We start from the raw sequence: 23,087 nt of genomic DNA on the forward strand, positions 1-23,087 counted from the left end.
TAAGAAAATGTCACATTTTAATTGCAGGTAAGTGCTGCAATTCTCAGAAGAAGTTGCATCAGTTTTGGGGGATATATAGGGATTTTAAGGGATATATAGACCCAGAGATTTTATGTTAAATGAATCATTTTATAAGAAAATTATAAATAAAATTTCAAATGCCTTTGCATCCCAATTAAAAACATCTCGTCCATATATTCTTAAAAAAAGATTAACGTACATTTATTATGGTTTCAAAGAGCTTATTTAAAAACACTTTCTTAGACAATCACAGATGTTTAGGCTACAAACGATGCTATGGAATATATACAAATGCAGGAATCCACTTGTCTTCAATAAATAATCTCTAAGTTATAATTTGGCAAGTTTGGGGTTGTGCTCTCTTTCTCAAGGGTTCTTCGCCTCTTTTAATGGAACTTTAACAGCAGAAGACCAACGATCAAAGTTATTATACTAGATTCCAATCCTGAACCTCCGCCTCCTGTATTTGATGGGGTCCCAGTTGTGGGTTTGGCGTTGTCTTCCGTTACCTCACCATCCGATTTCAAATCTGGATTGTAGTCGCCGCAGGTGGGGAAATTATCAGGCACCGGAACCATTTGATCATCGTTGCCCACCTTGAAGACCAAAGCCATGCCGATCTCAGCATGAAACTCGATGTGACAGTGAAAGAGCCAATAGCCGGGATTGGAGGCCTCAAATCGGATGATGGTGTAACCGCCATCTGGTATGGTCACCGTATCTTTAACTGGAGGATTCACGAGGTTTCGTTTGAGCAAATTGAACTGATCGAGTTGTTTGATCTGAAAGTATATTTTTATTTGATTAAAATTAGAAAAAAAGTAATTTAAAAGAGCTTAAGAGGCTAGAGATTTTTAAAAACTCACCATTTCAATGGTTACATTCTCGCCCAGTCGCTCCAATCCCATGACCCTGAAGGCATTGCCGTGCAAGTGGAAGGGATGATTGGCATAGTACTGGAAGCCCTCGTCCACGATGATCAGCTCGACGACTGCACCCAGGGGCACCTGGAGGACGTGGTGACACTTGCAAAACTGCGTTCGACAGTCGATGCCCTGTTCCGCCAGACTGGTTTCGTTGCAAAAGTCCGAGTCCTTCAGTTGGCTCCTCGAGGGAAGCAGTGCCATAGCCGGAAACTTCAGGGTTATGTGATTCAGCTGGGGTGTATAAAGGCGGTTCTGCTGCGTCATCTCCATGTCCATGGCATACAGGTCCTTGTCATGGAAGTCGGGATTGTTCTTCGTGTAAAAGTCATAGTATATGAAGAACTTGTAGTCGGCCTCCGGCTTGAGGGTATCGTGATCAATCCCCGACACGTGATCGTAGATGGGCAGGGCCCTCATTTCGGCCACGGTCTTGGTGTCCGGATACCCAGGACCGCGGTTCATCACATTCAGCTCGATGCCCTCGGCCTTGTGGGCGTAACTCAATGCCGCCGTGGGCTCTTCATCGGGAGCACCCTCATAGCGGAGGATGGCCACTTGGAAGGCAGAGGTGAAAACCTCGCTGCAGTCCATTAAGCCCTTGAGGCGGACCCAATAGTTGCCCACCTCCATGTTGGCATTCAGCACAAAATCAAATCGCTCACCGGAATAGGTAACAATCGAGCCCACCTCCATTGCCTCGATGTCGAAGCCATCCGAGTTGATCGCCGTTAGGTTGTGACCATCCACCGAAACCACAATTGGGCAGTTGAGGTACTCCGCATTTATAATCCTGAAGCGGTAGCGGAAGCCCCTTCTCACATTATAAACCTGATGAGGAACGAGTTCTAGCGGAATCTCGTTGAGGTTGCCCCTCTTCTGGCGCGAATGTACGGGGAAGAGCTTGGTGCTGTTGCTCCTCGCCAGACGCGCTTGACGCGGCAGAGTCTGAACGAAATCCACCTGGGACTTGGGCAGAGGATCCAGGGGCTGCGTTGTCCTCTCCTCAGTTCTTCGATGAACCTGCTTGGCCTCCGCCCAAATGCGGTTGTAGTAACGTCCCCTTCCGTTGACGAGCAGATTGTGGGGCTTGTTGTCGCCTCGGGAGTGGTGGTGGAAGGAGAATATGCTGGCACCCGTATCGTGTATCCAGTCCTGGACCGTCATCACATGTTCGCTCAGATCGAAATCGTAAAGGCTGCCGTGGGGCTCGGCTATCTTGGGCTTCCGAATGATCAGGGCACCAAAGACACCATCTCCGCGCTGCATGCCGGTGTGCGAGTGCCAGAAATGTGTGCCGGAGAGATCGGCAGGGAAGGAGTACCTGAAGCTGGCGTGCGGGGTAATCGGACACTGAGTGATGTGCGGCACCCCGTCCATGTAGGGCGTTTTCTTCTGGTGCAGTCCATGCCAGTGGATGGAGGTGCTCTCCCCCAGCAGATGGTTCTTCACGTCCACCACGATCTGATCGCCCTCGCAGACCTCGATCGACGGTCCAGGCATCATGCGATTCACCACAGTTATGCTCCGCTCCAAGCCATCGCCCATGATGCAGTGCGGCCGGGAGCAGTCGGTGAGGTTTCGGGGACAGTCGTAGCAGGCCTTCGAGAAGGTCTGATACCATTCTACCACGAATGTGTAGTGACAGGTCATGGACTTGGCTCCCACCTGGCAGTCCCGGTTGCAGGGATGCTGGCGATACCACTCAGCTGTCCATATATCATCCGAGGATTCAGCCTCATCTTCCTGTAGGTCTTCAATCCTCGACGCTTTCTGGGGTCTACAGTAGGGACAGCAGTTCTTATTCTCAAGCCTCGAGGCAGGGCAGTCTTCTGTCAGTGGCTGGCAACTTCTCTTGTAGGTGTTAATGATGATCTGGCCATTCTCCAGGCGTCCACACTCGAGGAGAGTGCAGTCGGCATCGTTATGCCAGGACTCTCCAACAGCATAGAGGGTATGGTTGTGCTGGCAGTGGGTCCTTACACATTCCCCACAGCAGCTGCCTTCGGCACTGCGAAGCTCAGAACCCTTGGGAGTGGGGAATTTTTAATTAAGAAACTATTTTAAGAGAAAGATTTTAGATTAATTACTAACCACTTCGCAGTAGAACTCATTGCAATCAACCTGGGTAACCACAATGTGAGCCTGCGGATCCTTGGCCACACCTGCGGCACAGGAGTAAACCAAACAAGGATCTTTGGCCTCAAACCATACAGCTCCAAGCTCCTTGCGGTAGGTGGTGTTGTGTTCTTGGTACAGGCATATGGTATTTTCTATAATTTAAAAAAAGTTTGTAAATACATTTTATTTAGTTTTAAAGAATTAATGATTAAGACAAATAATGCTATTGGTAAAAATATATATTTCAAAAATCATATACAAGAAAGGGCATGTGTATACCCTTTTGTAATGAAAACATAATTAGATTTACTGCCAAATGGGTTATTAAACAAAAGCTCTGACACCTCAAGGAAAATTTTGTTCAGACAATTATTCGGCTTTGTTCGTGTTTGCCCTGACAAACAATTGTTTAGTGGCATTAAGCCCCACGTAAATATAATTCACGTGGCCATAAACAAAAAAGGCCGAAAAGAAAAGATAAATACAAAGAATTTAAGGCCAAAACAATTGTTGTCGTCTTTGTTTTCTTCTTTTTTTTGGCGGAATATCACGCGCCTGCGACGATTCCGAAATTTATAGCAGATTTAAATGAATGTATGGCATTATTTTTCGCACTTGTGCATTCTTTTATATGTCTGCGATCTCCAAAGTGCTATTATTAGTTCATAAATGATCGTTACAGGTGCTAATAGCCTGGCTTCAGGTGCCTTGAACCCGGAGAGTGATTTGGAATTAACGTGTTCTGAATCACCCCCCTGGATAGGCGACATGTGTGAATTATAATGAAAGTGAGAATTGCGTTGGGCATCCTATGTTAGTTTTTTTTAGTATGTATATAAACCAGTTTTTGTAAAGATTGTTTATTGTAATATTAGTTATATTTTATTCTTATTTCTGACTCGACATTTAATGCATTCTATTTGCTGATAAATCTTCTTGCTTTACCACGTTGTGTCTCATAAATTTCACCTGACATTGATCAGACTGTGATTGCTCATGAGGAATACGACAGGTGTAGACATTCGTATGTTAATTAGAACAGAGTCAAGAGGGCGTTAGAATGCAAATTAAAATGCCATCGAGATCCGGATCGAGTTGGGTGAACTGACCCGTTTTTTTTAATTTCCTTTATTCCAGTTAGTGGTCGGTAATTGCCCTTTGTCAATGTGGCATGAGGTGGCATTAGCTCACAATCGGATCTATGGGTAATTTAGGTGTTTGGCTAATCTTTACAGGCCCATAAACTTGGCTGACCATGAAAGCGGCTTAACTTAGGCAACTACTTACAGTGTATTTTGCAGTTTGTGATCAACATCACGAACCAAAAGAATATTTTGCAGCGCCTGACTACTTGCTTTTGGGAAATCACAGCTAAAAATACACTCACATCAAAAAACAATTACCTTTACGACAGCCATCGACACGATGTGATTAAGAATCAGATAAGATGATAAGATGGTATTTGTTAAGCTTCCAAGAAACACAACAGCTTTTCGAGTAATTAAAATAAAACGAATATAATTATTAGGCAATAAACTTAATTTTACCCTCAATGAAGTATAAAATAATTATATCGAGGCTTTGAAATATATTAAAGTTTTTAAAAAGGGTTGTAAAAGAGTTATCAAAACTCAAAACCACCAGCAAAATGTTTAATTTCAATTAAAAACAAACTACTAACAAAGTTTATCCCAGCAAAAACCTTAAAAACCGAAGAAATTCCATGAAATTTTTACACAATTAACGTATATAAACAAAAGACAATGGTGAATAAAACTTTAAAGTATTTAAATTTATTACTAAGCAAATTTTAAAACAAAAAATTCACAAGACTTTGAAGAATTCTCTCATACCAAGAGCAGACTTTAAAAGTTCTTCAATAACAAAAGGCATTATTCATGAGCAAATCAACAGTTTTGTCGTGAAATGAAATATGAGCCACTGGCATATGGGACCTCAAGCTCATCCTGGTTGGGATGTCTTTTTGTTTTTCCTCCTCGTTTCACTTTTTTTTTAAGGGAGACTGGGCGATGTCAGCATCTGTTTGGCATATAAATTATAATATATGGGAGGAGAGGAGGCGCTGCACGTACTACGTATCGCATATAGCCGGCTCCGTTAGGCGGAGCTGTCTGTCAGTTACGCATTAAGGCCGCGTTTATTGACTGCTTTTCGGAGGGGGGAGAGAGTGGGTGTGTGTCCGAGCGGCTTCCAACGGTGGGCTGCATCGTTTATTGGCTCGTTATGGCCATTATTATGATTGCCTACCGCCGCCGATGTTTGTTTTAACCATCAGCCAAGCACTCGCCTGATTATTTGCCGGACTTACGCAAATTCACATGCCGCCAGGTGGGCCGGTACTTGAATTTTCGCATATGACTGGCAATTCACGTTTACATTGTCTAAAGAAAGATACCCGTACGGGTGTATATTTTTACTCGGTGCTAATGTTTACGCCGGCACTAATGTTGGCCAAGGTCAAGACCTTTTAATTGGCCAAGTGAAGCTTCTGTACGCTAATGACTGAGGTAATAGAGGTATACACTGATAGAAATAAATATAATTAGTTTCTGTTTGATAGAAATATTATAATAAAATGTAATTTCTTATGAATAATGTGTTTTAAGCTAATCAATTTTATTCAAAAACTCGTGGTTAGTGAGTTTAAAAATGGCTTTAAAAGTAACAAATGTATTTAAAAATCTATTAAAGCTTAAATCATTATTTTGAGAAATTTTTTTTCCTATATAAATATTTCTGAAATTTAAAATGAACATATTTCAACCAATATATAGGCCTAGTTTATAAAATAATAAATTATTTTAATACGCACAAATCCTACTTTTTCTTTTATAATTTTTTAAAACGAATATCTTTATTAAAAAAATAATTTTAAATGTAATCTAAACTTATTCTCACCTGCTGACAGATTTACAGTTTGAGCTCCACTGGCATGACTCGCAAACTGTAGCAGCACTGCTAAGGCTGCTGTTAACATCTGCGTGGCTGTTAATCTCCTGTTAATAAGCCGCATTTCGTGGTTGCTGGTGGCTCTTTCTCGTATTTTAGATTTTATTGTTGTTGGTTTTGCTGCGGGCCAGCGGCTCATTTGGTCATAATTATGGCTTACGCTATTCAATTTACGGTTATTGTTTTAATTCCGATTGTTGCTCGCCAAAATTCTCTATTTTTTTGCTGGGGAATGATTTTTATTATTGAATATTTTTGGGAGTTATGGAATTGCTATGCGGAAGTTGTTGTTGATTTTGTACCACAAATTGCCTGCAAACGAGACAAATAAAATGAACATGGACTATTATTATTAGTACAAGTTGGGGCCAGAACTTCAATTACACTTAATATGGTTATTATATGGATAAAATATGTATTTATTCAGCTGGCTGATGACAGCATTTAATCCCAAATTGTATTGGCATTTCGTTCTTATTGTACCAATTATGTATATTTGTGGGGCTTGGCAGATGGTCTCGTTGATTGTTTATAAAACGAGTTGTTCTGCCTTAAAAATTGTTTCAATATTTTTATGGGTGTCAATTGTGAGGTATATGGTGTATAAACTGTGCCCTGGTTCAAGGTTAGTTAGGCTTGGAAATCGGGATTATAGGTATGTATATTTCTACCTTCTACTTTATAGACTCTGACATTTCCCAATAATTGTGGATAAAATAACATTATTAAATATATTTGTAGGCTACTCGTTGCAAATTCCTTTAATTAATTATCCTTCTCCTGCCTTATCAAGTTCATTTCCCATTAACAATATTAACAATAACAATTACACAAATTGTTCATCTCATTCCGACCTCCTTTCCAAACTCAATCAATGGAAATCTCTCCTCTAACCCTGTGCCCACATATATCGGCCGAGCATCCTTTTATTGACCTCGTCGCTCCGAAAGGATGGAGCACGCACATGGCCGAAAAGGGCAAACATATGAGGGAATATATTGTATATTAAGTTAAGTATGATTTACGGCCTGCCTGTAAATATCACTCATACGCTCCGTGGTGCCAGGCGTTCCTTTCGTTCGTGCGAGTGTGCGCTTGTGTTTTTGGTCCTATCAGCACATGGCCAGCAACTCAAGACACTCGCATCACACACACACACGCATACAGCACGTACAAATTTAATTAATTAGCACGCTGTTCCTTAAGCACACACACACAGACATACAGGCAGCCGGAGGCAGCTGCTCACGTCCAGTGTCCAAAAGCCAAAGTCCGGCGGAATCCACGGAGGCACAGACAGGGCCATATAAAGAAAGCTGCGCATAAATTATGAACAGGGGAGATAAAAAAACACAGAAATTATGCCGCCGAGGAAAATACGAAAGAAATTGCGTTAGGCATTTTTCATACACATCAAGGTTTCTTTATGGGCGACGTAAAAGTTATCCTACCGAAGGAAGTTGTTTGAAATCATCAAACAGGTTGACTCAAGTCTCTAATAATTTCTAAAATATAATGTATATATTAAGAAATAATAAGTAAGTGTTTTCTGGGTATTTAAATTTATATTTAGGATTATTAATTACATTTAAAGTAGTTTTTATAACTTAAGAACGGTATTCCCCATAAAGTTTTACCTGTCTCAGTTTTTCCTACATCCATATTTAAATTAACTTAACTAATTTGGTAGTAAAATTTATGTAGATTATTAAAGAGCATTCCTTGTTCTTTGAATTATTTAAAACTTTCCCTGAGAGAGCTTCCGCTGTCTGTCCCCATGACTTCCACTTTTATTTTGGCAACACTTAAAGCATCTTAAAGATTTATGAACAGCGAGTACCTTGAGGGCTCCAGGCCCTAAACGCACTTCCGTTAATTAGGAATTAAGTGCCCGCCTACGTGGCACTTCATTTAAGTCTGGGGGAAAAAAACACCGAAAAAACAACGTAAATTCAATAAAAACTCATTAAAAAGATATAAGCATTTAGTGGGTAATTTTAATATTGAATAAAAAACTTTTGCTCCCAGGCGGAACTAGAATATTAATTAATGATCAAGTCTCTTGGCTCATTCAAAACCCATAATTAATCAATTTTCAAATATTTGCCCGATGACAAGTGAATGATTTTTCATAATTAGGGCTCCGAGACTGGCGGGACAATTAATTCTGATCATCTTTCAGATATCTAAAGCGATTCTGACCGGTATTTACTTTTTTTGCTGACATGACTAAACGTTTTGATTACGCGCTTGTCAATTTCCTAATACCCACTGACACAATCACTTTAATTAAAATGCATCTTTGATTCCCCAGGGTCAGAGTCACGTGGATGGACCTCTTACTCATGGTGCCAATGAAATCCCAACAGGGTATTCCCTTAAAGTTGGCACCAGGTGAATTCCGAGCGAATAAAGTTCTACTTTTGCGGTGATCTAATGAATATGTATATATTTTTGTTTAGCTGTAAAATAGATTTTCTGATGGGTCGGGTTTCGGTTCCTCTTGAGTGACCACAGTAGCTGGAGTTCCCCCTCTGACAATTTACATAGATTAAAATCCAGAGAAAATATTAGTAATCAAAACAAAACAATAAATTTAAAATGTATATATTTTTTTATTAATTACAAGAACATTAATTTAATAAAAATAGTTTGAAGTACCCACTTGAGCTGCAAACCAAATACAACTTATTCAAGTGGAGCTTCAAGTGTGCTCTTGTTTTAACAAATTCCATATTATTTAATCTGGTTTCCCATTTCCAGTGACATTCTGCGGGGTCTCCCTTTATCTTTCATTGATTGAACCCAATCAGATTAACTTTATCTTATTTGTTGATTCATTTAATGGGCAATTTCTTTCTGCAAGCACTAAATTTCTCGGACAATCAATCAGAAATTGTTGTTATGCAAAGTTTGTTTTTATACATTCATTAATTGCCTTTGGTGTTTTGTGTGTGCGGAGAGTGTTTATTTTTTTGTACATACTACCAAATCACACGTTCGTAAAAAGTTGCATAATACTTAAAGTGTTTTCCGTTTCACGTTTTTACATATAATTATCGAGCTCGTTTATAGTAATTTGATTTATTTGAGACCGTTTTTTAACGAGTATCTTCCCTGCTCGACCATTTATTTGACAACAATTAGCTGATGCCGCTTGACCGCATTTTTGATCTCTTTGTTGGCCACATATGTGATGTTGGGGTAGGCGGCCAAGAGGAGAGTGAAATGTGGCCAAAAGCGAAGACGGAATGGAAGATTTTTTAAGCGGCTTATCGCTGGGCCGGAGCTGCCCGTTGCGATTGCCAATTGGGGATTCCCTGCCTGGATTTCTCCTTGGGAAATCCCTGACACAACACACATCACATCCCGGTTCTGGCCACGGTCAGCCGGTTTTTGGCCAGAACCAGTCTTGCAAGAGGCGGTGGTTATGTGCTTTTCATTACAGCCCGCAAACCGTAAGACCAAAACAAAGAAACCAAACACAATAGTCGAAATCAAAACAAACTTTGGGTTACGTGCCGACGTGGAAAAAGGCAACAGTGTGGCGGGGAACAAAACCCAAAACATATCTCTTAGATTTGTTTATGTTTCGCCACAAAAAAAAAAATTATAATTCGACGGTAATTTATGTATTGTGAATCATGCTTTTCAAAGATTAATTTTAAGAGATTTTTCTTGCTGCCGATTAGAATCTCTATGGACTCAAGCAATTATTTTTCAACGGCTAGCCAAGAGATTTATGAGATTTTTTTTCAATGTCAAGGCCGTTTGTAAGTGCTTGACAGTGAGGTTGGTAGGTATTTGAGGGGCTTTGTAGTGACTTTTGTTAGAAAAAAGTATACAGACCTGATTTATTTGAATTTATGGGTTCTACTTAAAGTGTCAAGATTATTTATTTTTCATTTGTTTTATTGATTTAAATGTAAGGTTTTTATAAGTATATTTTCTGGATTGAATATGAAACCAGCAGTGTTTATAAATTATTTAAAAATTATTTTTTAAAATATAGTCTTGGAATGAATTCTTAGAAACTTATCAAAAATTGATAATAATTGCAGCCTAATAAACAAAAAGGAAACACACAATTGAATCATTTAATGTTTACTGATTTTACTTTTAAATTCAAGGTATTAAAAATAATGCTCCAGTTCTATTAACAAGGTATTTGTATTTTTTATTTAAAAGCTTTTTATTGCCAACAGATTTTACATGGTTTTCAAACAATGGAACAAATTTCGCTATCCTCTTGTTTATTAAGATAAAATTATTTCACCATTTATTTAAAACAACATCTCATCGTAACATGGATCAATAAACTCCCCTCACATCCTTAAAGTCACTGCTGCTCTGCTCTACTGGTAAAAATTATTATAATTCAATAATTTCATATTGCAAAGCAAAATTTCGCCACAATTATCTTCACCGTCGGGACTGTGTTTAGTTATATCAAAGTTTCTGTTTATGAAATGTTTATGGATCCACAGTTAAAACATTTATGACATACGTGAATTGTGTTACTCAGTTCGCGCTCTATTGGCTTTATCCCAGGTGAGTTTATTCACTTATCACACGACTCTGGCTGGGCATTATGATATCACAAAAATACTATTTGCTTAGCACCGACGCGGCCGAATTTTATGGCGTCCAACCAGATTAGGGTCTGGTTTGAATTTCGCCCGGGTTCGAATCACTCGTGGGACAAAGTCCTTTACAACTTCTCGAAAAAGGGATCGCCTCGGAGCGTTTTCTTAGCCAGATGCTTACCGATCGCCGCTTAAACCGCAACTAACTCGCGCCGCATGCAGCTAAGGCGCTTTTGAAGATAGCCAACGACGTTGCCGGCTGAAGAAAACGTGCTAAAACTGAGTGTGATTTTAGCCCAGTTCACTGACGAAGACTCGACCCTTTTGGCCCGTTCGTTTCGACTGCTTCGGCAGCTGATAACGCGTCCATACGATCGGCTAAGAGAGCGAAAACGAGTGAGACTTTGAGATGCGAACGTGTCACGAGCTGGAAAATAATTGGGGATATATCATATAAGTTGGTGATTACTCTATAATTAACAATAGAGCTCACCTAAGGGATAGATCTTCGTGGCTAAACTGGGAGAAAATTTTGTGGAAATTTAAAGAGAAATTTAAATTAAACTGAAATTTTGCTCAAAATACAAAATATTATTAACACATTTGTGTATTATCGTGTCACGTATAACCTCGTACCTAAGAGAGACACCTTGCACGTAAGAGAGAACTTCATTTTGGCGCATTAATTAACCCGCACTTGTCGCCGCTGTTGGCCATGTTAACAGCGGTACATGGTTAACATAGATCTCGGCCGCTTATCTGCCTTGATTGGTCGAATGTTAAGAGCTCCCCTCAGAAGCTGCCGCCCCGCTTCCGTGTGTTGATTAGAACTTTTCGCCTTTTCCCGATTGGGAGGGGAACGGGAACCCACTCCGCCGCATCTGCTGAGATCTGTCTGTGCATTTATTAAAAGCTGTCAGCAGCAGCAGAATATTTGCATTGATATTTTAATTTTAACTAGTTGCTGGGCTGCTGCTCGATTCGCTGCTTGTTGTTCGTTTTGATTGGTTTTTTCTTCGTTTTTTAATAAGAGCCTCAACTATTATTGGAATGTAGTTGGTCTTGATGAGGAAACTGGATTTTTGTCAAGATTGCCACTTGAATTCACCTGATTGCTGCTTGATATTGGCACTGCCGTTAAATAGAATATTAATTAATATTTTCGTGTTGACGATATTTCAGCGTGATTGTGCAAAAGGTTATTGAACGCAATATTTTTTTTTTTTTTTCATATTTTTAACGGCAATTTAAAGCTGTGTGTCTGCTTGTTGTTTGTTTATAAAACTCATATTTTAACAAATGGGAGTTGTTAAAATAATTATTGAAGTCTAACAAACTATTTATTATGTATAAAAAATACATAAATCTAATTTACATTTCCTGTTAAAGTCAATTATAATTATTTAACAATTATTTTTCTTCTCAAAATTATTTCCAGTGCCTTGCCGAATTTTATTCACCACATCTGCCAGAGATTGAGAGGCAAAGCTCCGCTCTTGGTCCTTCGGCAACTTCATCCGGCAGCATCCTGGCCTAGCCGAAGCGCTCCGGGCTCCCCGAACTCGCAGGACACGAGGGACCGCTACGGCATGTCCTTTTGGCAGGCTGCGCGCTGCGTTCAGCTTTCAGTTCGCTTGTGGACGTGCGTGCGGCAGGAACCTGCTGGAAGGCTTCGGAAGGGCATCGGAATCGGAATCGGATTCGGACCTGGCCAATGGCTAATGGTTAATGTGGCAACACGGACGTATATGGATCTCGGGGAATGTTGAGAATGTGCCAATATGCCAGTGGGCCTATATAGGGCTTGTGCCGTGTGAGTGAGTGTTCTTGGGCGGACTAACAGGTCCTCCCGTCTTGCCAAGTGTTAAAGTGCGGCCAAAAGTATTTCCGAGAAAAAAAAATAAATACGTTAGAAAAAGTGACAAATCTGCTGCCGGTTTAAGTTTTTGTTTTTTTTGGTCGAAAGTTTGCCGAAAGGATTAAGGCACCGACCCGTAGTTGTTGGAGGTGAGTTGTCTAGTTTGTGGTTGTTTTTTTTTTTTTCTGGACTTTGTAACTTCTATTTGGGTTCCGGTTGCGAACTTTAATGGTGTCCCTCTGTCGCTGCTGTTTCTGGTTTTTCCACTGCCCAGGGAGCCATAAAATAAATCAGCCAAAATGTAGGTGGCCCTTTGTGCCGACTTCAATTTATTTTGGTCTCCGATGTCCCCAATGCTCGATGCGGAGATAATCTATAGTAATGGCATCTGTCGTGTGCTAGTTATGGGACAATAGAAATTAGCATTAGATGAAATATTCTTAGGAAAAGGAGCAAGGGAATTTTTGTATACAATTTTTAAGGAAAGGCATTTTTTATTCTCAAAAAAGTTTATAGGATATTCAAAACAAATTAAAGGAAACCATCTACTTATTAAGGAAGAAGCAAGTGATTTTTAAGAAGAAATATAGAATTTCTGGAATTTCATTTAAAGTAATATTTTGATCTCAAATTAAATACAATTTAATAAAATAAAGAATATATTAAGTACGTGAAGTATTATTTGTTGTGTAATTTATTTTTTGTATTTATTTTGTAAGCTTTGAACTTGATTTTAACCTTACACAAAATATAAAGCCAGTCAAACACTTCATTTTGTTGAATTTGCTGGACTTGACTTTAAAATATGGATTTTTTGTTTCTGTTTTTTTTTTTTTGGGTCTCAGCTGAAAATCGGTCTTTCTCTTAGCTTCCATTTTACTATCCCTTGCTTTCTTCTCTCGCTTTATTTTACTTTAGTTTCCCTGTGTATGTGTGTGTTGGCCAGAGGCAAAAAGGTTTAATTTATGGTCCTTTCAGATTGGCCCTATGCCCACGATACATTTGGGAGACACTTTTGCAGTGCCGAAAAACTTTTTTGTTTACTGTCAACATTGGTGACATTTTATGTGGACCATTCACACACACAGACGGTGACGACCAATAAACATAAACACGAAATAGTCGCAAGTGACGAACAAAAAGAGCTGTAAAAAGCCGCCAAGAAAGGCCAGTTAACTTTCCCCACATTTATCAAAGTTTTTCGCTTTTATGCGAGATTCGTGCGAGCAATGAAAATCCGTTATGCTTTGTAATTGAGTTATGAGCCGCTGCCAGAGAAGCAGCGACAACACAAAAGCCAGGACTACTTAACTACTGACTTACTCATAAAAACACATTCAAGGAGGTGGCATCCTTGCACAGCAAAGAATGGGATACCAAGAAATATGCCTTATATTTTTTTATTCAGTATTAAACTTTTATGTCTTCATTTTCCAGATCAAGGAAATCAAAGTTAAATGAAATTCTATTAACTACATCTGATTTCTGCTGAAAGTTTTCTTTTTCTATTTAAAAAAAATAAACATATTTTCCCTGTGTAGAGCAGACGTCACAGACAGTCAGCCAAGGATGGGGAAAATGACTGAAAAAAGTTATAAAACAAAGCAGGAGACAACCACGAAAGAGTGGAGCAGACACGAGAAATGTAATTAAGGCGACCGAACAAGGGGGCCAAGTGCGGGCGCGGGAACGGAAACGTGGCCATAAAACATGTACGCAAACAGAAATTAAGGCATAAACTACAATTGTTCAGATTATTGCACGTCGTGAGCTTAATGCAGCAGACAAGCAGGATCGGAGTGAGGACACCAACGGGTACCAGGACGAGGACTCATTTCGCCAGAGAATGGCAACACTGGGAATGTTATGTCCTTTAATGGCTTTTCGCCTGCTTTATAATTTCGCAATTGTCATCGTCGTCGTCGTCACTGGCATGTAATTTTGCTATATCGAACGAACGTTTTGTACCGCTCGGCTCTCTGTGCTAGTTCAAGTGTTGCCAATGGGGCGTATACGCAATATGAATAATTTATGCTTAAATTGGAAAATGGCTTGCGAACAAATAAACTTCTAATTGAAGGGTTAGTAACCGGCCAGAAAGGGGTTGCTTTGCTTTGTCAGTAAGAGAACAGCTGAGGTTTCTGGCGTACAATTCTAAGAAAAATAAACAAGAAAAAGGGACCTTATACTTATATATTTTCTGTACTCTTTAAGCAAAAAGAATAAAAACTAACAAGTAAAATATTTCAAATGCATTTAATCAATTTCATTTTATTAAGTTTTAGTTTTTCTATATAACAAATACTTTTAGTCCTCAACAAACTTTATTTTTCGCCACAAATTAGTTTAGTTTTCTTAAGCGATTTACCGGCATATTAATAACTTGGGGAAACAACTTTGGCTCAAAAATGCTACCAAGTTTCGCTCATTAATTTATGCTAAAAGTAAATCCTCAAGGTTTCGCTGCAACCGCAGAAACTTTCAAGCCCTTTATTGATAAAAATGGGATAAACTTGCCGAAATGAGAAAGTTCCCCCAACGCTCTGGCCTCTAGCTGACAGGTTGAGTCAACGCAAGATATTGGACAAGCTCTGGCGTTCTTAAAAATGCCACTAAAGGTGAACTTTGGCAGGATGGCAGGCAAAAGGCGGTTAGCAAAATGAGCCCAAAAGCATTCGCAATAAAATTCCGAAGAAAATGCCAGGCGCGGAGTGGCTAGAAAAAAATGCTTCCTTCGGCTGCCCTGCGGGGACAGCCACCCATCAACGGGGACGACTCCCCCCTCCAAGTGGGAATGGGATTGGGATTGGATGGTGTGAGAGGGTTCTGGTATGGCTTTGGGCCCCACGGGCATTGGCAAACGGGGCGGACCGAGGAGGGGAGGGGCCTGTCATCGACAACAGCTGCTTTCATGTCTGTGACCTACTGACTTGTGTAGCCTACTTTCCGGCGCATACCCACACTCCTTTTTTCACCCATTTTCCTTGCGGAAGCTGCGCTTAATGGCGGCGTCGGCCTTGCTGCACTTTTCAGTTCCCTTCCTTCTGGCGCGTTCTCTGTCGTTGACATAATTAAGTGCATGGAAAATGCTTTAAAAAGTTTAATTAAAGAACCCACCATTGACGTCACCACATAACCGAGTCGATATACATAAGTATGTGGACGCCTTGTCGGCCCAAGGAATGCGCTTTCACGCATCCGACTCCGCGGCACATTTGTCATGTGCTCCGTGATCTCATCGATGCCGCTGGCTGGATGGCTGCCTGGCTGATTGCCATTCCGCATGACTTAATGTCGGCCCCGATAAGAGCTCCCAGTGTGCCAGGAAATGATAGGGATTGATAGTGAGCGACATGCGGCAATCATGTCGCAGATCATTTCTGGTGAAGTTACGCAAAAAGTAGTAGTGCCACCTGCCTTCCACAAGTGTGGGAAAAACGTGACAATAAGGCAAACAATACTGTCACATGTCAACTGTTCTGAAACTTTGTAAATAACAAGGCTAGACAGAAGACAGGTTTCAAGAATTGTGTAGTCACATTTAAGGGAAAATAACTTTAATATAGAAAATAACCTAGACTTGAGACTTGTTTATTAAATTATTTACATTTTATACTCTAACCAAATAAAAATTAATTTAAAGGTGTTACATAAATATTGCTTCTTAATTACTCTTTCCAAGGTTACCTAAACAATTAAAACTGAAAATGTAGTTGAACAAAAATCTTACACGATATCCAGGCCAGATTTTTTGTATGTTTTACAACCAAACACAGAGAGCACACTTGTGTAAACAATTTAACAAAATCAAATACATGAGATTCGACAGGGAGAAAATTATTCAACTCGAAAGCCCTGCACGTGATGCAAACACACGTGGCGCCAGGTGAGCGAATGGTCTGGGAAACTCCCTGCCAAAATGTAATTTAAGTTCGTAAAACATTTACTTTATGGCAAATAAAATGTACTGCCATGGATGAGTGGGCCGTGTGGCGGTGTGTGCTTGCCTTGGGTTTGCTGGCAAACATGTTTGCTTTTAATTAAAGGCCAGCCGCTGCAGGGATGGGCGTAAAGCAGAAACTAAGCTCTTGCCAGTCCGATGCGGAATGGAATGAAATACTTTCAATATTCCTGCGCGTGCCAAGGTACCACGGAGGGAAGGGGGAAAATGATGTGCATATTGCAACTCACATTATTTATGTGAAATCCATGTTCCATTATATTCCATAAGTGCGCTATGCCAGCGCAAAGGAAATGAAAAGAAAATAGTTTCCCAGACAGCATCCTCCACCCCCCCTTTGGCTGGCATAGTTCAAATACTTTCCACATGTCAAACATAAAAAAGGGAAATTTTTCTAGTTCTGCGTTTGGCATTCAACAAGAAATAACCGAGGCTGGCGGCCAAAAGGGAGGTTGTTCTTGTTGAGCGAAAGGCAGGCACTAAAATAAGTTATATACACAGCCATTCAGGGCCTTTCTGTTGAACAACTCCCAGGCAGTTGAAGAGATTTTCCAAAAGTTCCGCAAAAATGAAAACACTGCCAATGAGAGTTGACTGATGCGATGGCTTTTCCAGTGGCCAAGTGGGGCGAGTGGGAAATCAAAAGGAAAACATAAATCCCACTCTGTGCTGACAGCTGCTGCGGATGTCGATAATAAATCTTTATGCTAGGATTTCCTTTCCCTAGTTAGTTTTATTTTCTATTTTTTTTTGTGTTTTTTAAAGTACTTATCAATGAAAGTGGCCTGGGCCAAGTTTTACAACTGAATTTTCATGAGGGAAATTGCTGCAAAAAGTGTGTTTCAATTGAAACATTTGTCATCACTTTTCGTGTGGCTTAAATTGTATATAATGGGTTTTTGATTTGCAATTTAAGAGGGATTTTCTTTAGAACTTGTAAAGGGATTTACAAAAAAGGAATGATGTTTATATTTTAGGAAAATACAATTTGAATTGTGCTTTGAATTTAATTTCTGGTTAAGAAAACTTGTTAAGATTAATTTTTTCTTTGATGTAGTCTTCAAAATATATCCAAAAATATTATAATTAAAGTATATTTATATCATTTTTCTTCTTATACCAGCACTTAAGCATTTTCCGGAATTATTCTCTTAGTTAAAATATTTTTTATTAAAAATTTTCTTGTATAGAAGTTTTTGTATTCAAATGGTGTTTGCTAAATACATTCTCCCCTAATTATTTATGCATTTATCGGACATATTTCTTATGTATAGAATTCAGTTTCCCTGGGATGAGTAATAAATGGCATAAATTACAATTCAATTTCTTATGGTCTATTATTTAATGCCCAGCTAGAGGAGTATACCCAGTCACGCCCAAGCAGGGTGTAGGCGTGGCGCGAGCCATAAAGTTGGAGCTGCTGCCAAATAGTAATCATATTTTCGGGCTAAAAGCAAGCAGAACAACAAACACGCCGGGGATAATCCCATTCAGTACAGGCCAATGATTTCGAATGCGCTACATGACGTTGCCACCCTCCCCAGTTTTTTCGCTTCCCTTTTTTTTTTTTGTTGTGTTGTTCGTGGCGTATTCATAATTCGATTTTTCACGAATTCCTCGCACCGCCCCGGAAAATATACTTAGGCGCCCCATTTGCTGAGTCGCCTTTTGCCTTTGCCAATGTTTTTGCGATTACGCCGGGTCCTTTTCCTCGTTAAGGATGTTTGTGGGGCCGGTCAGACAAGCGAATTATGGATTCCTTTCTATTATCATGGGCCAATGCTCTTTTTGCCCCAGTGTCGGATTATTGAGGCTTCCTTTTATTGTTTCGGACATAGAGTCCGAGTTTGTTGGGCGACTTATTGTACTGCTTTTCTATCCATTGAAAAGGCATTCGAGATGCAGATGTAGTCCTTGTTTCCAGGGAAACTTCTTAGTGCTGGAGAATATGTATTTTCGAACATGAATATGCATTCTGGCATCACAATGCAAATGTTAGTGGCTCCACATATTCCATTGTTTGTCTTTACAATTCCTAAAAATATTCCAGCATTATTAATAGAAAAGTTTTTGTTCAAACTCAACTATCCCCGAGCTGGCTTCAGCTGTCCCATTTGATTTTCATATTTTGCCGTTCGAGTTTACAAACTTTTCCTGCAGAATTTCGCGTCAGGAACTTCTCTTCGAAGCTGATAAATAATGCATTTTCCTTGCAGGCAGTCGCAGCAAACAACAAAGATGAAATCTGAAGCTGAAATGCTTTGTCATTTGCCTGGAACAGATATAATTATCGTGCTTATTTATAGCGACTATAGCAATCACTTCTCTTATTTCCTAATACTGAAACGTGGGAGAGAATATATATTCATGTCTTTGAAAACAACCTAGCATTCAATCCGCTTTAAAATATATGTATTTCCTCGAAAACTTTACTTAAAACAGTTGAGTAACTCTTTAAACCCTCAAAGTATTTAATAGACCAAAAGCTCCGAATTTTCTTTTGGTTTTTTATTTGTGTTTTTCCGATGACAGGCAGGAAAATGACATCCTCTGTTTTCCGCCGAACCTTGTGCTGCGCCGGCAACTTCCCTGCCGAGCTCGGTCCGCCTTTTGGCTCCGGTTGTTTCCGCTCCGGACAATTGGACAATGGCGGCGGGGATGACCTTGCCAGCAGTGCTTTTCCCGCGACGACCAAGGAGGAGCACGCTTCCTGCCCATTGATTTTCACCATCATCAACGGTGGGTCCCCTCTTGCTCCGGCATCCTTGCATCCCAGCATCCCTAATTTACAAGGAAAACGCAACTCGATTTATGGGTCTCTGTGTCTGTGTGTGTGTGTATGCACTCTTCATTTGCACATTATTTCGCAGCAGCGAAGGGGAAACGTTTTGTTTGACCCGAAACTTTTACTGTTTAGTTTTGGCCGTAGTTTGGTTTCCAGTAAAAGTTTTCCTCTTTTCGATCGGACTGCGGGCCAGAGCATTGTTTCGGACTAACCCCTGCCTCGCATTCCCATTCCAATTCCGACCCGAAGTCGACATTATCTGTGCGTCCATTTTCATTGCGCCATTTTAGTTGGATTTTTCACTTTGCCAGCAAAAGGGTTTGCTTTAACCAGTTGGGTTAATGTGGCGTATGAGTGACGTTGCGTTTACACAATTAAAATGGTTGTTTCGTGCTTTTTCGTTTATTGGGGTCAATTATCAATAGTTGCAGGGAAAAGGCTGATGGATGTGGCTTAAATAAAATAATTTGTTTAATTTTATTTATTAATGGTAGTCTTAATCAATAAATTCCTATATTCCAAATAGGATTTTTAAAGTTCTCGCAAATTCTAGTCTTAAAATTTAAACGCCCATCGACATGAATCTTCTCCCGACGTTGACATCCCTCGCAGGCAGTTAAACAAATCACTTCCATCACAATACAAAATTGGCGAAAACTTATTATTCACTTTTGCACACACACACACACACATTGGCATACGAGGCTCCATGGGAGACGAGCAAAGGACCTGATAGGACCCATCCTCGAACATGGCGGGCCTCAGTGAGCAGCTGATTGATTTCGGGGAGTCGTGTCCCGGGAGGATGGCAGCGACTGGGAAGTGCCACTAACAGGCGGTGCAGCTGAAGGAGGAGGAGGAGGAGTGCTGCTGCAGAGGAGATGGAGGCTAAAGCCCAAAGACAAAGCGCGAACTGAAAGCACTCAGCGATGAGGACCTGCTCCCCAACAGCTCCTGTCAATCCTCGGTGGCGGCAGGCGGTAGGCGGCATGCGGCAGCCACTTAATGAATGGAAAGTCCCTCTAAACGCCGCCGAGATTGATGACGCACTTGATGCTGCCTCAGCTGCTCACTCGGAATCTCATTCCGACTGCGAAAGTTTGCCTGCCAAGCCAGCCCGAGTGTCCTTTTTATATAGTCAGTCACTCAGTCAGTTGATCGTTGGAGTGGTCTTGTCACTACCTCTTCTCTGTTCTCCGTTCCCTGCCCTCCAGTTCTCCGTTAGGGTTTCTCACTTTTCTCCGTTCTCTCGCTTCTCTGACTTTTGTGAGCTCGTCGCACTTAACCAACATTTTGTCATTTTGACAGCGAACACATGGCTCCGGCAGGGAGTATCCCTGCTTCCTTCCTTCCTTGCGAATCCTGTCGCAGGCCATGCTAAAGTGCGGCCAAGTAAAAAATTTGCATACTCAGCCAAAAGCGACTAAAACATATACGAAAAAAGAGGATACGAAAAGCATTTCGAGAGCGCAATTTTGTTATTAAGTTAAATAATTATCTTTTATAGTATTAAATGTAATAAAGACATTTCTAATCATAGTTTTCTTTTAATTAAAATTTATTTTGCAATTCCTCGCTGTTGCTAAAATTTCTATAGTTCTCTCAGTGTATCATTACGGCCCACAGACTGATGTACATATATATATATTTAGAAATTCCCAATGCAAGCCTGTCTCCATTCGTGGCCACAATTTCGGCCCATAAAACTGCCACAGTGATGAGGCACAACATTTTCCTTGGCTTAACTTTCACTTTTCACTTTCCTTTTTGTATTGTGTTTCCGCTTTATACGTACTATGGCGAATTTCCCTACACTGCCTGTCGGGGCTTACGTGGCGAATGCGTTATTTCTTTTATTTTGTTTGTGTCTTCTCAGCTGATTCTGCTCACATTTTGATTTGACAAAGTGAAATGATGAGTTGCTTCTTCCATTTTAAGATGTATTTTTAGTCTCGCATTTTAGGCATTCAAAAAGAGGTTTTGTTATCACATTTCAGCTGCTTGGAATATGTAATTGGCCTAATAAATTCACTCGAGGCATTTATTATTTTTCATTAAGAACATCTTAATATTTTTCTTTATGACAACAATTCAAATAGAGATTTCTTTGCTTGAATTCATTAATTATTTTTTGTTCAGATTAAAATAACATCTAATCCTAGTCAAGTTATTTTCATGTTGACCTACTTTGACTGAGCAATAAATATCCTGTTAAATTGAACTGCAGACCTTGAAAAAAGACTGGTTCAAGGAAAATCCTTGTACATTTAAGCCAAGTTGCTTAAAATTTCAATTATGGTTCAACTTGGGTAACTTTTGCCATGAGCACATTCTTCAGAAATTCCTTGCACGAAAAATATCTAATTAATTTTGCGTTTGTCAAAGGAAAATAGTTGCTTAGCTGACGTACTTTGGCGCAGCTGGGATTATGTCTAAAGTATTTGCATATAAAATGTGTATACGAGTATATGCAAGTATAACTTTAGGGCATACAACGCATTGCTGCACAGATATTAACCCAATCTCGGCATGCACATTACTCTACTAAGGTCCTTGACAACCATTTTTCCCTTTTTTATTTTCAGTCAAAGGACAAACGAAGCGCCGAGGGCCACGGGAGGCAAGGGAACGATGGCTGGGGAGATGTGCAAAGCTAAAACCATAAACCCAAAGCCGCCAAATGCAAGTGCAGAACAAACTCAACTGTGAGAGCCGACGAAGAAGAAGAGAGCAGCCGGAAAAGAGTAAAAAGGAAGTGCAACCTGTGCCCCCCAAAAGTCTAATTAGAAAGCATCGCGTTGAGGCCTCACATTGCTCATACGCCGTGTGAACCGCGAGCTCGTGTCTCTCTCTGTGTGTGTGTGCTTGTGTCGAGTGTGTGCGTGTGTTTTTAGCTAAAATTCAAAGGTTACAACTCTTGAAAGCCAGTCAAAGAGTGTCGAAGTTTTTGTTCGATTTGTTTGCGAGCCAACAAAGAATTACCCTGGCATGCGGCTGCTCTTGCCCCAACTGTTGCATGCAACATGGATGGCGAAAATCGGATTATACTCAATGTGGGCGGAATAAGGTGAGTTCAAATTAATGTACAACATTTTGATTACATTTAAATAATTAGGCATGCTTATTAAAGAGTAAAAAATATTTTGTGAATTAATTAAAATATTTTTTTGTAGCTGATTTTTTTTTATTAACTTTTTAATATTTAAAACTTTTAATTCAGCTAGATTATAATGTAAGCGGAAATATTTTCCCTTTACTTATAATTGAATAAAAAACCGTTTCATACTATAAATGAAAAACTATGAGAATTTATTTTAGTTTGCATAAAATTGTATAGAAACTTGTATGTGGATTATTCTTTATTTAAATGTATAGCTAAAACTCACTAGGTTTCATTTTGTTTAATTTTGGGAAAATAAAACAACGCTTCAACATAATTTTCAACCAACATAAAGTTGAAATTCGGATGCAAAAACGGGAATGAAAATGAATATTCATTGAAAACTTTGATAACAATGCTTGCTGCACTTCTTTATATTTTTCCATTTCATAAAAATATATCTAGCTCAAGTGAAGCTTCAAATTTTCATACAACCAAAAGCTATATGTGGGGGGCTCTTGTTTGTATTTATCTTGGCCATTGCCAAATCACGTAGCACATCCTGTTGATTTAATATATTCCCCATATTTGTGTAGTCATAGACACACACTCACGCTCTGCCCTACTTTTGGTTGCTCTCTTGGGCCATCGATACAGCTACATTTTTTTTTTTCTGGACAGGATATTGGGCCAGAAAAGTTCAATGTATTTCCGCCATTATTTTGGTCATTGTTGTGATTACGCCTGGCAAAACAATGAAAG

The 23,087-nt window shown here is 39.8% G+C and overlaps 2 protein-coding genes across 2 annotated transcripts in view; one reads left to right on the forward strand and one right to left on the reverse strand.

Annotated features, from left to right (window-relative positions):
• Positions 1-207: 207 nt before the first annotated feature.
• Mco1 (Multicopper oxidase 1) lies at positions 208-10,812 on the reverse strand. Its single transcript, XM_017177588.3, has 5 exons — positions 10,543-10,812; positions 5,985-6,347; positions 3,039-3,217; positions 888-2,972; positions 208-803 (listed from the first exon to the last, which is right to left on the reverse strand). The coding sequence occupies exons 2-5, from the start codon at positions 6,172-6,174 to the stop codon at positions 408-410; spliced, it is 2,850 nt and encodes a 949-aa protein (XP_017033077.1). The 5' UTR covers positions 6,175-6,347; positions 10,543-10,812; the 3' UTR covers positions 208-407.
• A 1,701-nt stretch (positions 10,813-12,513) lies between these two features.
• Shawl (Shaw-like) overlaps positions 12,514-23,087 on the forward strand; it is a 43,658-nt gene continuing 33,084 nt past the window's right edge. Inside the window, exons 1-2 of the mRNA XM_070283292.1 lie at positions 12,514-12,628; positions 21,811-22,292. Coding sequence (XP_070139393.1) covers positions 22,249-22,292 — 44 coding nt within the window. The 5' untranslated portion in view covers positions 12,514-12,628; positions 21,811-22,248. The remainder of the gene's footprint in view (positions 12,629-21,810; positions 22,293-23,087) is intronic.

The sequence above is a fragment of the Drosophila kikkawai genome, chromosome 2L (assembly GCF_030179895.1).
Source record: "Drosophila kikkawai strain 14028-0561.14 chromosome 2L, DkikHiC1v2, whole genome shotgun sequence".
NCBI lineage: Eukaryota > Metazoa > Arthropoda > Insecta > Diptera > Drosophilidae > Drosophila > Drosophila kikkawai.